The sequence below is a fragment of the Capra hircus genome, chromosome 5 (genome assembly GCF_001704415.2).
Source record: "Capra hircus breed San Clemente chromosome 5, ASM170441v1, whole genome shotgun sequence".
Lineage (NCBI taxonomy): Eukaryota > Metazoa > Chordata > Mammalia > Artiodactyla > Bovidae > Capra > Capra hircus.
In genome coordinates, this window is record NC_030812.1 from 86,855,066 (window position 1) to 86,872,980 (window position 17,915).

Below are 17,915 nucleotides of genomic sequence, written 5' to 3' on the forward strand. Positions count from 1 at the left end.
AACACAGTATTGTAAAGCAATTATCCTCCAATTTTTTAAAAATGTAAATTTAAAAATATCCATTGTAAAAATATAAATAAATAAATTGATTTGGCTATATTACTATTGATCTTATCCCCTAACCTCCTTAAAAATTATCTGCGGTTGTCTTCCTTGTCTCTTGGGGAGCTTATGATATTATATTTCCTTGAAGATTACACTTGAAATGCCAGTTTTGGAAACTGAGGAGGAAAAAAGTCAACATTTCCAGGTGAAAAAAAAGCCAAACTACATTTATATAAAACCCTCTTTTTCCAGTACATGCTGAAGACTTTTTAAATACAAAGCTTTTCCTCCACAACTCTAATTTTAAAAACATGATTGTTTCAAAAATATTGTTGTTGTTTTCCTCAAAGGGTGACACTGAGTACTTGTAAGAAGAGTGAGTTCATATTAGCAGAATTCTTATGAACTTAGCCAAACTACTCCCACCAATGTTTGATTTAGTTTGTATGTCAGTTTTGCTCGTTTCTATTGTTCTCAAGATTTTCAACAACTTTAAGTTTGGAGATTTATAGATGGTTTCCTCTTGAATTCTGAACTACTTGAGTCCTTAGATATTATAAACACTTCTTTTGTGAAATGGATATAAGGAAAGTGTTTGGTTTATATAGCTCATTTATTTTAGCCCTAGTGCTGGATACATTAGAAAGGAAACGAGAAGAAGATTTATATTCCAGCTCTGCACCACGACTCATACAGTGTCAAAATGCTAGAAGATGAAATGATTGATATCTACTTGCTTATATGATAGAACTGTAGGCTGCTGGCTCCTAAAATCTATTGCTGTCTGCAGCATACTAAAGTTCTCATGGGGTAAATGGATGTGGCCAGAAATGGTGATGATGATAGTAATAGTAATTATGATAATAATAACAAAAACATTTTGAGATACTCAGCCAATTTTGCCATAAGTGACTTTACATTTTTCATCCTAATTAGTCCTCACAGCAGCCCAGTGATCTTGATTCCATTATTAACTTCATTTTGCAAATTAGAAGATTGAGGTTAGAGCTTAAATAACTTGAATTTCCCCAGATCATTCAGCAGCTAAATAATAGAGGTGGGTTGTTGAACTCAACCCAGTTACATAAGATTTGAGTTAGCTCTTAAAAGGCAGAGACAAAGGAGGAGAGGACAGAGGAGACCATTCTAGAAACAGAAAGCAAAGAAATCATGAAGATCAAAGAGCATAGTCACATTTTTATGATTATACGCAGCAGGAATTCTTGATGCAATGATGTGAAGTTCCACTTACACCATGTCCAAGTTTTATCATTTGATTACTTAAGAGTGTTGGTGGGAGGGAAGCGCTTCCACTATGTGAGTTGAATACAACTGGCTGTAAATCTCACCTCTGCCACTTCATAGCAGGTTGGCTTTGACCAAATCACTACTTCTGTTCTCCAAGCCTCAATTTTTTCATCCGTAACATTGGATGATAAAAATCTCTATCATGTAGCATTGTGGTAAAGATGATAATAGATTAAAGAATGCTGCAGATGTTGACTGACTTGTTGGTTGACTGTATTCCAGGCAGTATGTCAAGGGCTTTGTACTCATTGTGTATAAAGCACCTGGCAAGTGGGCTAGTGTTCAGTAACCTCACTCCCTCAGGTTCCTCCTCCAAAAATTGGTATAACAAAAATAATGCCTTTCTCGGGACTTTCCTGATGGTCCAGTGTTTTAAGACTTCACCTTCCAATGCAGAGGGTGCAGGTTCAGCCCCTGGTCAGGGAGCTAAGATCCTACATGCCTCGCAGCCAAAACACCAAAACATAAAACAGAAGCAGTGTTCTAACAAATTCAGTAAAATTCTTCAAAGATGGTTCACATCAAAAAATCTTTAAAAAAAAAAAGAGGGAGAGGATGCCTTCTCACAGGTCTAGTGTGAGAATCAAATGAAACAGTGAATATGGCACTGTTCTGTAACTGTTAAAAATATTTTGTAAGTGGTATTTGCAGAAAACCATAAGAAAAAAAATGAAAGGAAAATGTCAGGCATACAACATAGTGGTTATTGTTGGGTCTTGGAGTGCAGGATGACCTGAAATGAAATCCTGCCTCAGTGCCTTATCCACTCTGCAACCTTGGTCAGCGTTTGGTGGCATCTTGGTTTCCTCATCAGGAAGTTGGGCTGTATTAAGCATACCTGGGGGAATTAAGTAAGATAATGTACATAAAAATGCTCAATCCATGGTACTGGAAAATATTGAAAAATAAAGTTAAATGGGACAAATGCTAATAGAACAGAAGATCCATCTCTATGAATCAATGTTCTTGCCACTGGAGATGATATCTGGGGGCAAAAGAAATTCTGTTGAATCATTTCCTAATCTCCACTTCCAAACGGATATGTGCTGTTTATGGATTTAATTTATTGGCAGAAAAAAGAATGAACGACACTTTTATTTTTTCTCTCTTCACTTTGATAGAGTTTTACATGAAGGAGTGGGAAGAACATGAAGCTTTTGACCAGAAAAGTGTGGGTTTTAATCCAAGTTGTGTCATCTCTTAGTTTAGAACCTTGCCTGTTACTCATCCTTGCTGTTTTCTTTATTGCACGGGGGTAGTTGTAATCATTAAATAGGAGAATGCACATGAAGGTGCTCCTATCATGTGTGAGTAATGTGAGCTGCTGGGTAGTGGCAGAGCAAAGTGGTGGTGAGCACGGTCTGAGAAGCCCAGCTGTGTGACCTCGTGCGTCTCATTCTCATCTTTATGCTGAGGTAGAAATGGTCCCGCTTCCTGCATTGGGTGCAGAGTGCCAGATAAGTAGTTTTTAATAAAACAGCAGCTGTTCTTGCTCTTCCTTATCAAGAGATTACTTATTTAAAGATATTTAGAATGAGTTATTGGAGAAGGGAATGGCCACCCTCTCCAGTATTCTTGCCTGGAGAATCCCAGGGATGGAGGATCCTGGTGGGCTGCCATCTATGGGGTCACGCAGAGTCAGACACGACTGAAGCAACTTAGCAGCAGCAGCAGAATGAGTTACAAATAATGATATGGAGGAAAAGAAAGAAATACACTTAGAAAAAAATAAGGTAACACTAGCCAGAGAAAGATGATGGAAACACGGCTCTTCGTCTGGACTATTATGACTCTCAGAGCTGTGTTTGGATTGCTGGTACCGTACAAGAATTCAGATTTGGTAGCTAAGCCTCTTCTGGACCTTTAAAAGCACAGGCTGAGTCCGTACATGGTGGTAAGGACAGTTCGTGAAAGCAGATCATGAGAGCTGGTGGTGACTTTGGATGGATTCTCTTTTTTATTAATCAATTTTCATTGGAGTGTAGTTGCTTTACAGTGCTGTGTCAGTTTCCACTGTACAGTCAGCCATGTATACATACCTATGTCCCCTCCTTTTTGGGTTTCCCTCCTGTTTAGGACACCAGGGTACATGAAGTCAAGTTCCCTGTGCTACACTAGAGGTTCTTGTTAATTATCTATTTTACACACAGTATCAGTAGCGTATATGTATCAGTCCCAATTTCCCAGTTCCTCCCACCCCACACCTTTCCCCCTTGGTATCTATACATTTGTTCTCTACGTCTGTGTCTCTTTTTCTGGTTTGCAAATTAAGTCTTCTATACCATTTTTCTAGATTCCACATATCTGCATTAATATACTATATTTGTTTTTCTTTTTCTGACTTTACTCTGTATAGATGGACTCTTCTGAGTGTTGAGAAAATTAGATTCTAGTTCTTACTCTGCTGTTGCCTGGCTCTGTTACCAACAATGCAGTTGCTTTTTGGTCCTCTGTCTAAAACTATATGTTTTATGACAAAATAACTACAAATCATCAACTTGGCTTTTGATTTTTTTCTCCTATTACTTCCAAATGCAAGTATTTTAGCCTAAATCTGAGTTTTTCTTATTTCAGTTCTGTGTATCGTACTTATCAAATGATAATGCAGTATAGTCCTGGAGAGAGATTTAAACAAGCAGAGGGCCTAGGATATGGAGTTATTTTATCAAACAAAAGGTCTCTAAGTGAAAATCAATATCACTTCGGGAAGGAGATTTTTCACATAATGTCAAATTCTTGCTTTTTTTGTGTGAAAATGAAAGTGTTAACCGCTCAGTTGTGTCTCTTTGCAAACTCATGGACTGCAGCTCACCAGGCTTCTCTGTCCATGGGATTCTCCAGACAAGAACACTGGAGTGGATTGCCATTCCCTTCTTCAAGGGATCTTCCTGACCCAGGAATCAAACCCAGGTCTCCTGCATTAGAGGCCGATTCTTCACCATCTGAACCACCAGGGAAGCCCCGTTTATTTGTGTAATATCCCAGTTTTCATATTTTTAAGTTAGTTTAGTGGGAAAAAAATGTAGACTGTAAATACGCTGAAGAATGTGTATTTGTTAAGTTCTAATAACTTAAGTCATTACAGGATTATTTTATTTAAATTTTGCTGTTTGTAATGTTTCATAAAAATATAACTTGGGGGGACTTCCCTGGTGGTCCAGTGCTTAAGACTCCACACTTGCAATGCATTCCAATGCAAGGGGTTCCTTGCTGGGGAACTAAGATCCAACTTGCTGTGTGGCTCTGCCAAAAAAAGAAATCGATGCTCAAAAATAATTTTTCAATAAACTAGAACATTTTCTGGTTAAGACTCATGTGTGGGAGTTCACAACTGTGAACCAAGAAATACCAACTGGGAAATGTTTGTGGACTCAAAGACAAAATGTTATTTAATGCACTCAGTCCTTGATGTCTTCAAGGAAAGTTAAAATAATAATGAATAATTAAAGTTCCTGAAGAGGTTTCACAGCTCAATGACGCTAATGTCTTTGCTTTCTTTCCACAGTCTTCATGAACGCGGCAATTCCCATAGCAGCTGTTCTTGCTGTAAGACGTGTTTTCTTACCTTTAGAAATGGAACCAAATCAGTGTTTAGAAATGACTTAGGAATAAGCATGTGTGGGTGACAACATGTATTACCACCTTTTGGCTGTCTCCAGTTTTCTCTTTGCTGTCTCCACTGTGATGGTTCTAATCTGGGGTTTCTCATCCATGGCACTGTGGAACTTTGGGCTCAATAATTAATTCTTTGTGTGCTCTGCATTAGGATGTCTAGCAGCGTCTCTGGCTTCCATTTGTTAAATGTCATTAGTACCATCAAAAATATCCCCAGATACTGCCAAATGTGCCCAGAGAGAAAAATTAACAGAGGCTGAGAACTTACTGTTCTAACATCCATGACCTGGTTCCCGGACACTCTTACAACAGGATAGTACTAGATCAACAACCCAAAAATGTTAAATGATGACATTTCAAAAGAAAAGGACAAACCCAGGAACTGGTATTACATTTAGAAATGTAAGTTTGACTTGGATACCAGTGTTGGCGATTTTAAGAAAGAGCCACAATAGGGACCCCCAAACAATGGAATTTTCTTTTTTCTTTCTCAAAAAGTTTAGTACCGGTTGGAAAGAGCCTGACTAGGTGTTAAGAACTCTGGATTCTCTCATAGTTATTCCCCCTTTGCAGTAATTTGACAGAAGTCAGTTTTCAGATCTTTAGAATCTGTTTTTCCCTTTTCACAAGTTTACTGCTAGACCTACTGTAGACCATTAAGTTCTCTAGTATTTTAGTGCTTAAGTACTCATGTGTTGTTTTTCTTAGGGAGTAATTTGGATGAAGTAATAGTATTTTTCAGAGTTGCAGTGGGCATGCTGGCATAGAAGATGGTGTTCGGTTTATAAAATTTAATGTAAGTATTTGTGAAACTTTCTCCAGCTTTCTCTAAAACCCTTTCTTTGCACAGACGTTTGTGACCCACGCATATGCCAGCGGGAACAACCTCAAACCTGCAGAGGCCTTTGCTTCGCTGTCACTCTTCCACATCCTGGTCACCCCTCTCTTCCTGCTCTCCACCGTGGTCAGGTTTGCAGTCAAAGCCATCGTCAGGTATGTGCTGGAATGTCTGGTGTTTTTTGCTTGATTATAGAAATACTACTTGCTCATGTTGGGACTGGTTTAGGCATTTCTGTTGTGTCCAACTCTTTGCGACCCCACAGACTGTAGCCCAGCAGGCTCCTTTGACCACAGGATTTACTGGGCAAGAATACTGAAGTGGGTTGCCATGCTTTCCTCCAGGGAATCTTCCTGATCCAGGGATTGAACCTGCATCTCTTACGTCTCCTGCATTAGTAGGCAGGTTCTTTACCACTAGCAACACCTTGAAAGCCCACATGCTCATGATAGTAAGTTAGAAAATGTATAAAAAGAACATCTTAATCAGTGCCCAGAGATCACTTGGTATCAGAGATAACTTGTTAAAACTTTGCTATGAGACCTTTCAGTCCCTTATTTCATGTAAAAATAATTATTCTAAAATAAAAATTTTGAATTTTTTGGTTATTTTTTCCCTCATTAAGACCATATGCATGATATTTACTGGCTACATGATATTCCATTGTTTGGAAGTATTTGAATTTACCTAACGGCTACCTCTTTATTGGACATTTAGAATATTTCTGTTTTCACCCTAACATAAATAATGTCTGAGAGAAGCATCTCTTTATCTTCAAACTTTTCTCTGATTATTTTCTAAAGTCCGATTTCTGGAAGTGTCAACATTCATTCTGATAAGTGTGCATCTTCTTAAGGCCCTTAATGAGTATGGCCATGTGGTTTTCCATTAAAGGAGATATAGGTCAAAAGGTGTAACAAGTTTTTAAGATTTTTTTAATGAGGATAGCCATAATGTTTTCCAGCAAAGCTGGGCCAGTTTATATTTTTACCGACAGTGATAATGTTCACATCAACACATATTTTCTGTTTTATTTTAGTTTAGTTTGGCAAAGAAAAAATAAATAAAATTCCAGACTCACAGTCTCTGCAAATGGGAAGACTTTGCAGAACTGAGTGCAGTGTTTTGTTCACTTTAAGTATATTTTTATAGTGTTTCTAATCAGTGTGGACCTCACCTTCGACTCACAATGTCCCATAGTACACAGCTATAAAAAGATGTGATCTGATAGTAATCATTTCCCCACTATTTTGACTTGTATTATATAATACATATGTTAGAAAACTATATTATACTGCACCATTTGTGCTTTAGTCTACTATCTTTGATAGGTATTCTTAAGATAGTATTTTGCTTTTTGCTATGAAGTTTTATAAACCTTATAAAACCTCAGCATGTTTCATAAACAGTATTTATCATATTTATATCTGGCGTTTGGAAAAAAAAAAAAAAACCAAGATGTTGCAATACAGAAAGAAAACTGGAAAATTGAAGCCTTAACTCTACTAAGTGTAGTGTTGCCATTGCTAGTAACGTGGAGCATCTATCATAAGACCTTTAAAAATGAGGTAACTTTCCCAATGTTTATGCATTATTGAAAAAACTGGTATTTAATATTCAAAATAAAAGAAGCTCCAGTTTTAGGCAATAGTATATGGTGACTTCATGACTTAATACAAAATATCATTATGATGTGTATAACTTGTGTTAGTTGCTCAGCCGTGTCTGACTCTTTGTGACCCCATGGACCTGCCAGACTCCTCTGTCCATACTGTTCATGGAATGCTCCAGGTAAGAATACTGGAGTAGATAGCCATTCCTTCTCCAGGGAATCTTCCTGACCCAGGGATTGACCCAGGTCTCCTGTATTGCAGACAGATTCTTTTACCATCTGAGCCACTAGGAAGCCCCAAAGGTTAGCTCACTGCGTTGTCCAGGAAATGAACCCAGGTCAACTGCGTGGGTAGAAGGGTGAATTTAACTAAGATGACCATTATATCTACTACTGTGAGCAAGAATCCCTTAGAAAATGGAGTAGCCATCGTAGTCAACAAAAGAGTCCAAAATGCAGTCCTTAGCAATCTCAAAAATGACAGAACGATCTCTGTTTCCAAGGCAAGCCATTCAATATCACAGCAATCAAAGTCTATGCCCCAACCAGTAATGCTGAAGAAGCTGAACTTGAACAGTTCTATGAAGACCTACAAGACTTTCTAAAACTAAACACAGAAAAGATGTCCTTTTCATTATAGGGGACTAGACTGCAAAAGTAGGAAGTCAAGAAATACCTGGAGTAACAGGCAAATTTGGCCTTGGAGTAAAGAATGAAGCAGGGCAAAGGCTAACAGAGTTTTGCCAAGAAAACGCACTGGTCATAGCAAACACCCTCTTCCAACAACACAAGAGAAGACTACCCTTGGACATCACCAGATGGACAATACCAAAATCAGATTGATTATAGTCTTTGCAGCCAAAGATGGAGAAGCTCTATACAGTCAGCAAAATCAAGCCTGGGAGCTGACTGTGGCTCAGATCATGAACTCCTTATTGCCAAATCCAGACTTACATTGAAGAAAGTAGGGAAAACCACTAGACCATTCAGGTATGATCTAAATCAAATCCCTTGCAATTATACAGTGGAAGTGAAAAAAAGATTCAAGGAATTAGATCTGATAGACAGAGTGTCTGAAGAACTATGGATGGAGGTTCGTGACATTGTACAGGAGGCAGGGATCAAGACCGTCTCCAAGAAAATGAAATGCAAAAGGGTTGTCTGAGGAGGCCTTACAAATAGCTGAGAGAAGAAGAGAAGCTAAAGGCAAGGGAGAAAGGAAAGATACACCCATTTGAATGGAGAGTTCCAAAGAATAGCAAGGAGAGATAAGAAAGCCTTCTTCAGTGATCAGTGCAAAGAAATAGAGGAAAACAATAGAATGGGAAAGACTAGAGATCTCTTCAAGAAAATTAGAGATACCAAGGGAACATTTCATGCAAAGATGGGCACAATAAAGGACAGAAATGGTATGGATGTAACAGAAGCAGAAGATATTAAGAAGAGGTGGCAAGAATACACAGAACTATAGAAAAAAGATCTTCACAACTCAGATAAACACGATGGTATGATCACTCACCTAGAGCCAGACATCTGGAATGCGAAGTCAAGTGGGCCTTAGGAAGCATCACTACAAACAAAGCAAGTGGAGGTGATGGAATTCCAGTTGAGCTCTTTCAAATCCTAAAAGATGATGCTGTAACAGTGCTGCACTCAATATGCCAGCAAATTTGGAAAACTCAGCAGTGGCCACAGGACTGGCAAAGGTCAGTTTTCATTCCAATCCCTAAGAAAGGCAATGCCAAAGAATGCTCAAACTACCACACAATTGTACCCATCTCACACACTATCAAAGTAATGCTCAAAATTCTCCAAGCCAGGTTTCAAAAGTATGTGAACCATGAACTTCCAGATATTCAAGCTGGATTTAGAAAAGGCAGAGGAACCAGAGATCAAATTGCCAACATCCCCTGGATCATCGAAAAAGCAAGAGAGTTCCAGAAAAACATCTATTTCTGCTTTGTTGACTATGCCGAAGCCTTTGACGTGTGGATCACAATAAACTGTGGAAAGTTCTGAAAGAGATGGGAATACCAGACCACCTGACCTGCCTCTTGAGAAATCTGTATGCAGGTTGGGAAGCAGTTAGAACTGGACACAGAACAACAGAGTGGTTCTAAATAGGGAAAGGAGTACGTCAAGGCTGTATATTGTCACCCTGCTTATTTAACTTATATGCAGAGTACATCTTGAGAAATGCTGGGCTGGAGGAAACACAAGTTGGAATCAAGATTGCTGGGAGAAATATCAATAACCTCAGATACACAGATGACATCACCCTTATGGCAGAAAACGAAGAAAAACTAAAGAGCCTCCTGATGAAAGTGAAAGAGGAGAGTGAAAAAGTTGGCTTAAAACTCAACATTCAGAAAACGAAGATCATGGCATCCAGTCCCATCACTTCATGGAAATATACGAGAAAACTGTGGAAACAGTGTCAGACTTTATTTTTTTGGGCTCCAAAATCACTGCAGATGGTGACTGCAGCCATGAAATTAAAAGATGCTTGCTCCTTGAAAGAAAAGTTATGACCAACTTAGACAGCAGAAAGCAGAGACATTACTTTGCCAACAACGGTCTGTCTAGTGAAGGCTACGTTTTTTCCTGTGGTCATGTATGGATGTGAGAGTTGCACTATAAAGAAAGCTGAGCGCTGAAGAATTGATGCTTTTGAACTGTGGTGTTGGAGAAGTCCCTTGGGCTGCAAGGAGATCCAACCAGTCCACTGTAAAGGAAATCAATCCTGAATATTCGCTGGAAGGACTGATGCTAAAGCTGAAACTCCCATACTTTGTTTGGCCACCTCATGTGAAGAACTGACTCATTGGAAAAGATCTGGATGCTGGGAAAGATTGAAGGAAGGAGAAAGGGATGACAGAGGATGAGATGGTTGGATGGCATCACCGACTTGATTGACATGAGTTTGAGTAAAGTCCAGGAGTTGGTATTGGACAACGAGACCTGGTGTGCTGCAGTCCATGGGGTCGCAAGGAATTGGACATGACGGAGTGACTGAACTGAACTAGACATCTGCTTGGATACAGCTATACTGCCACACCTTATCTTATTATAAATCAAATTGTGCTTGCTTACACTAATTCATATCATGATCATTACAATCCTATTCTGTAAGATAGGTCATTAGTAACAGACTCTGGAGCTGTTCAGCATTTAAAGCTCAGGCCCTCTGGACTCACCTGCCCTCATTTTGTTTATTCATTGTTCTGCCTTCTGAAACACTCATACGGATCACTGACCGGTTTCTGTAGCACCACTTCCAAATTAGGCAGTGCCCTGGAAGAGAAGCCACTTCAAACAATAAAACTGATAAATGGCCAGAGTCTGCTATTTTAGTTCTTATTTTCATTTTCTCCATTTAATAGTTGCCCCTCTCATTGCTGCCTTCTTAATCGAATTTGACTTTGTGCCACAAGTAGAGATAGAAAACAGTTGATAACTAATAATAGATCACTCCTCTGAAATCAGGAGGTTGCCAAGCAGTGAAAGGACTTTAACTATGTCACTATGAAAAAAAAAAAAAAACTAATTAATCTAGGGATATGTGTTTCCCCAAGTCCACAGTATATAATCCTGCTGTAGTGCATCCTAGTGAAACTGAGAGTGGATCATGATCCCTGTGTATTTGTGCATTGCACTCTCTCTTCTGTATGTTCCAGGGAACAGGCATTTGCCAGTTTGATAAAGACCAGTCCGTTTTCAGGGCTCAGCTCCAGATTTCCCAAGCCATAGGCCAAATGGAATCAGCTTATAAAAGCTTGCTTCTCTAAAGTGAATTTCAGTGGTTGATTTGTGGGTCCTAGGGAAATGACCAGTCAACAGAAGAGGCCAGTGCTTTTTCCCACTGTGTGCTGGTTCTTGGAAACTAAATGAGCATTTTTCCCAGTGTGGACTGGGCTCGGCATTTTCCTCTGCGCCTGAGATCCCATGACCAGTCTTGAATGCCAGTTGGCCTCAGCGAGTTGAAGCAGCCTGTTTATAATTGGAGACTTTGGTTAGCTGATTTTGAAACTGCTTCTCAGGACTGTAGAAGTCCAAGTTATTTGCTACATTCAGATGCATTCTGAAATTTGGGGGGTTAGAATGGGGTGCAACATATACCCCCACGTGTGCTTCATATGCGTGCGAGAGACGTGTGAACTTCTCTGCTATAGGGAAATTCCGTGCCATGAGAAATATGTTGCCTCAAGACAATTCTATGCTTTCTTTTAAAAATGTTTAGCTTGTTAGATACAATTGTTTGCGGTGCTCAGTGGGTGGGACCTTATACATACATAATAAAATGGAAGAAAGAGTCAATTAAAGATTCAGGTTATTCCTTCTTAACTCCAGCATTCCACACCATTTGAGTTCTTTCGACCTTTTACGATGATATGTTCCAGTCTGCATTTGCAAAACGGAAGGAAAGAAGTGAGGAAAAAGTAGGAAAGTCACTAATTTCTTAAATATTAAAATACTTGAATAAGAGTAGTCTTTTTCTGGATGCTTGCTTTTCTTGTCCCCTTTAGTTTCTTTGTAAGAAAATAGTTAATGTAAATTGCTTTTCTGGAGGAAAATGTCAGTTGCTATGTTGTATCCTTTATAAATAATTTGAGTTTAGGTTTCTGGTATTTGAAGTATAATGCAGTATCTATGTCCAAAGATGTCATTTGCCAAGGAAAAAATGTGTAAAACGAATGCCTTGCTTTGTTGGAAGATACTTTTGTGTCCTTTCTCTCGTGTACCTCCCAGGGGAAAGTATATTTGGCCAGTCTACTCTGATTATCTTCAATCAAATAAATTGTTACTGATATTTATCATAGAGCGTGCTCACAGGTTGACCTGGTCTGCATTTACAAAACTTTCAAATGCCCCAAAACAAAGTACTTGTCTGAGATACTCATGTGTGTGTGTATGCTCAGTCATGTCTGACTCCATGACCTCACAGACTGTAGTCCACCATCCTCTGTCCATGGGATTTCTCAGACAAGAATACTGGAGTGGGTTGCCATTTTCTCCTCCAGGAGATTGAACCCACATCTCTTGAGTTTCTTGCATTGGCAGGTGGATTCTTTACCAGGAGTGCCACCTGGGAAGCCCCAAGGTACTTAAACTGTAGCTAACCACTCAAATTTGAAAAGTGAAAAAATACCATGGATAAAAAGTTGGCTTAAATCTCAACATTCAGAAAACGAAGATCATGGCATCTGGTCCCATCACGTCATGGGAAATAGATGGGGAAACAGTAGACTTTATTTTTTGGGGCTCCAAAATCACTGCAGATGGTGACAGTAGCCATGAAATTAAAAGACGCTTACTCCTTGGAAGAAAAGTTATGACCAACCTAGATAGCATATTCAAAAGCAGAGACATTACTTTGCCGACTAAGGTCCATCTAGTCAAGGCTATGGTTTTTCCTGTGGTCATGTATGGATGTGAGAGTTGGACTTTGAAGAAGGCTGAGCGCCGAAGAATTGATGCTTTTGAACTGTGGTGTTGGAGAAGACTCTTGAGAGTCCCTTGGACTGCGAGGAGATCCACCCAGTCCATTCTGAAGGAGATCAGCCCTGGGATTTCTTTGGAAGGAATGATGCTAAAGCTGAAGCTCCAGTACTTTGGTCACCTCATGCGAAGAGTTGACTCATTGGAAAAGACTCTGATGCTGGGAGGGATTGAGGGCAGGAGGAGAAGGGGATGACCGAGGATGAGATGGCTGGATGGCATCACGGACTCAATGGATGTGAGTTTGAGTGAACTCCGGGAGTTGGTGATGAACAGGGAGGCCTGGCGTGCTGCGATTCATGGGGTTGCAAAGAGTCGGACACGACTGAGCGACTGAACTGAACATAAATTTAAATACTGGGACTTCCCTGGTGGTCCAGTGATTAAGACTTCACCTTCCACTTTCCTAACAGTTGGAAATTAAATCTGTGGTTGGAGAGCTAAGATCCCACATGCCAAGTGGCCAAAAAACCAGAGCATAAACAACAGAAGCAATATTGTAGCAAATTCAGTGAAGACTTTAGAAATGATTCACATTAAAAAAGTTTTTAAAATATGAAATACTTTTATGAATTACCTAGTCAAATTAGAAATTAGTAAAACACTGAACAATAAAGGGGATGGAGGCAGGATAGGAAATTGGTTGGGATCAAACGTACCTGCTTGCAATGCCTGCACAGCAACTATTCAACCGCAAGCACTGTTCAACTACAGGCGTGTTATTTGGTGCCTTTATGGGTCAGCTTCCTCACTTATCAGATGAGCATCATAAGGCCTCCTGCTTATGGAAGTTGGGAGAATTACATGGAAAATGTCCAGCACATTGCCTAAATATATTAAATATTGAACAAATCTCCATTTTATTAATGTGCCTCTATTTTACTAAATTCCATTCCGTGCTTCAGAGAAGTGTATTCCAGTGGGTCCACATTCAATTATTAAGTGGTTTAGGTATCTTGCTGAACACTGGGGATGGCAGCAATGAGAGATGGGGTGAGGTCCATAGGAGTCCACAGTCTAGCTGGAGAAACTGGGCAGGGAAGCTAGTTATACCATGGTGCATAATGCTGTGATAGAGCACTACACAGAATGCCATGGGCCATATATAAGGCTCATTGAAGCTTATCGAGAAAGGAGGGAGACAGTCTAGTCAGTACCTTCTAGGACTAAATTGCATGTAGTGGGAGAAAGGTCCTGATGTGGCAAGCAATAGGGGATAAAGCTGGAGAGTGAGCAGACAGAGGATGCCAATGATGCTGAAAAATGCAGGGTGGCCATTTGTTATTTTAAGGCGAGGAATGTTTGAACAGATTTGCATTGTAAAAATAGGACCCTGGCAGCATGGTGGCAGTTACTTCACCCTTGGTCAGGATTCATGCATTTTCCATAATTGTTTTGCCTCTGTGAGATCTAAAAGGCCCTCGTATGAACAGGAAATGCTTTTTGTATTACCTATTTATTCATTCAGCAGACATTTCTTGAGGAATTGCTATGTTATATTTTTGGCACTGGGCTAGATTCTGAAGATGAAAATCTTGTTTTAAAGACCTCACAGTCTAGTGGGAGAGATAGACAGTAACAAAACAAATAAAATAGCAGTTCAGGGGACCCTTAGCCAGAGAGCCTGGAATAATGGGGACAAGGGAGGGGAAATGGAGGGGGAGGTTCAGAAAAGTGCTAGTATTGGGTCCTCTGAGGTTCACTAATTGGAGATCCAAAGTGGGACCTTATGAAAAGGAAAGAAAGTTCCACCCATGCTCCAGTCACTGGAGCATTGCTTCCTTATGTTCAGCAAGAATTGTTGTTGTTTAGTCTCTAAGTCGTGTCCGACGCTTTCACTACCCCATGGACTGTAGCCTGCCAGGTTCTTCTGTCCATGGGATTTCCCAGGCAAGAATACTGGAGTGGATTGTCATTTCCTTCTCCAGGGGATCTTCCCAATCCAGAGATCCAACCCCTGTCTCCTGCATTGGAGGCAGACTACCACTGAGCCACCTGCAAAGACCTTCAGCCAGAATGGGGATCGTTAATTTCATATAAGCTTCAGTGAGATTTGTATGTGTGCTAGAAATGGAAAATTGAGTCAGCTGAGCTTACTTGAATGTCTGAATCATTGGTTTATACCTCTTTGACTGATTCAACAAGCATTCATTGAGTAATGTGTGCCAGGGGCTCCTGGACTTAGAGTTCCAAAGACACACGAACCCGGCCATGTACTTTGTACACAGAGACATAGTGTGAGGTTGTTTAAAAGGTATTCCTCTGATTGATAAAGCTGTGCTCCTTAAAATCCAGTCTCTTCAAGACATTAGAACAGAATGACAATGTCTGCAAAAGTAAAGAAAGGAACGCCATTTCATAAGGCATTTCTACACCATCTTTCAAGTCTGTATGATCAGGCTTTGCTGTCAAAGACTTAAAGAGAGTGCAAAACCCCAAACTCTCTTTTTTTTCTTTTGGTTCTGAAATTATTTTTTAAATATCAGTAATATATATACAACATACAGTTTATCATTTAAACCACTTTAAGTGTACAGTTCAGTGGCTTTCAGTACTGTCCTGTAAACGTTACCACAGTCCATCTCCAGAACTTTTTCATTTTCTCAAACTGAAACTCTACAATCACTAAACAGTAACTCCCCTTGTACCTCTCTTCCCAGGCCCTGGTGACCACCACTGACTTTCTGCCTCTATGAATCTGTGTATTCTGGCTATCTCATATAAGTGGAATTAAGCAATTTTTGTTGTGTGTGTGTGTGTGTGTGTGTGTGTGTGCCTGGCTTATCTTATTTAGCATAATGTTTTCAAGGTTTATTATCCATGTTGTCATAATTCAAATATATTAGAGTCAGGAATTCCAGAACCATGGAAAAAAAGTATGGCAGATGCTCAAAAAATTAAACATAGAATTACCATATGATCTAGCAATTCCAGTTTTGGGTGTATACCCAAAAGAATTGAAAGCAGGGACTTGAATAGATGTCTGTACACTCATCTTCATAGCAGCATTAATCACAATAGCCAAAAAGTGAAACAACCCAAATGTCCATCAACAGATGAATAAACTAAATACAGCGTATACATACAATGAAATATTATTCAGCCAAAGCTTTCCTTAAACATTTCTTTTTAGTGAAATCTAAAAAATATTGGGTTAGCCAAAACATTAGTTCAAGTTTTTCCTCAAGATGTTCTGGAAAAGCCTGAACAAATGTTTTGGACAACCCAATACAACAAACTCATGAATATAACAAAAAAGAAATTCACCGAGATATAGAGAACTAGTGGTTCTCTATAGTATTGAAATTACCATTGGGGAAAGGGAAGGAGGGAGGCGCTACAAAGGCATAAGGCATTAAGAGGTCTAAACTCTTGTGTATAAGACAAGCTACAAAAGATATAATGTATAACACAGGTAATATAGCCAGTGTTTTGTAACTATAAATGGAGTATAACCTTTAAAAACTGTGAGCCACTTTACTGTACACCTATAACTTATATAATATTGTATCAACTAAACTTCCATTAAAAATTATTTCTCGTATGAAATTAACATATGCACACCACTACTGATATATATAAAATAGATAACCAATAAGGACCTACTGTATAGCACAGGGAACTATACATAATATTTTGTAGTAAACTACAAGGGAAAAGAATCTAAAAAGAAGTATATGTGTATATATAGACAGATAGATAGATGCAGATATATATATCTCGATTCCTGTGCTATACACCTGACACTAACAAGATGTTGTAAATCAACTATTGTTGTTGTTGCTTAGTTGCTAAGTTGTGTCCCACTCTGCAACCCCATGGACTATAGCCTGCCAGGCTCCTCTGTCCTGGGATTTCCCAGGCAAGAATACGGGAGTGGGTTGTCGTTGCCTTCTCCAGGGGATCTTCCTGACCCAGGAATCAAATCCAGGTCTCCCACATTGCAGGTTGATTCTTTACTGTCTGAGCCACCAGGGAAGCCCAAGAATACTGGAGTGGGTAGCCTATCCCTTCTCCAGGGGATCTTCCCGACCCAGGAATTGAACCAAGGTCTCCTGCATTGCAAGCAGATTCTTAACCAGCTGAGCTACCAGGGAAGCCCCTACTTCAGTTAAAAAAAAAAAAAACCCACAAAATTTAATGATTTGTTTTCTGTAAATGAAATTTAGAAGTTAACAGATAGACTGCCCTAGTGGGTTTTATTTACCTTCATGTTTCAGAAGAAAGTAAGCAGTTTCTATGGAATACAAGGCTATAGGGCTTAAAGTTCATGGGCAACAAACTGAATTAAATGTACTTTTCTTCTCTTTTTTATTATCTGTCTTTTTAAATTTTGTATTATATTGTCTTTTTAAATTTTGTATTGTTCCTTGTGTCTCCTGCATTGCAGGCAGATTCTTTATCATCTGAGCCACCAGGGCATCACCCTTTATTAATAACTGCTGTACAGCAAAGTAATTCAGTTATATGTACAGATTCTTTTCCTTATTTTATTAGTCTGTCACAAGAACAAACTACTGAGACCTACCTGGGGGCACTTGACTACCAGCTCAAATGAAAAATAGAAAAGAAATCTTTCGTTTCAAGTATATATTTTCTAGTTTCCTACCAATGGTGGTTTTTCCTCTATAGGTGATGCTGCCTGTACCAAGCCGGTTTATCTACTATTAGCATCCTAATGTGTTAACAGGAGCATTTCTCATCTTTCAAGTTCACCTACTTTTCTTTAGTGTATCATTTTATTGATGGAGGGGTGTTTTCAAATTATGTTATTGTTTTCTTTGATTCTTTCTTTTTACTCTGATGCTGTGTTGCTGGTTTGAGAAATGTAGAGTGGGTGGGGTCGATGTGGCAAGGGGTCTTGTGTCCAGCCTTTGGAGAACACAGTAAAGGATGTTTGTGAACTCCTCTTCTAGAGCAGGGCTTCTTAAACTGTATCATGCTTATGAAGCATCTCTGGATCAGATTAAAATACAAATTTTGCTTCAGGAGGTCTTG

General features: G+C 39.3%; 1 protein-coding gene across 3 annotated transcripts in view; it reads left to right on the forward strand.

The window, feature by feature from the left end:
* The window catches only part of ABCC9 (ATP binding cassette subfamily C member 9), a 160,514-nt gene that overhangs the window by 31,467 nt on the left and 111,132 nt on the right, over positions 1-17,915 (forward strand). For all 3 annotated transcript variants that reach the window (XM_005680780.3, XM_005680781.3, XM_005680782.3), the window contains exons 13-14: positions 4,859-4,899; positions 5,819-5,961. In XM_005680780.3, coding sequence (XP_005680837.1) covers positions 4,859-4,899; positions 5,819-5,961 — 184 coding nt within the window. The remainder of the gene's footprint in view (positions 1-4,858; positions 4,900-5,818; positions 5,962-17,915) is intronic.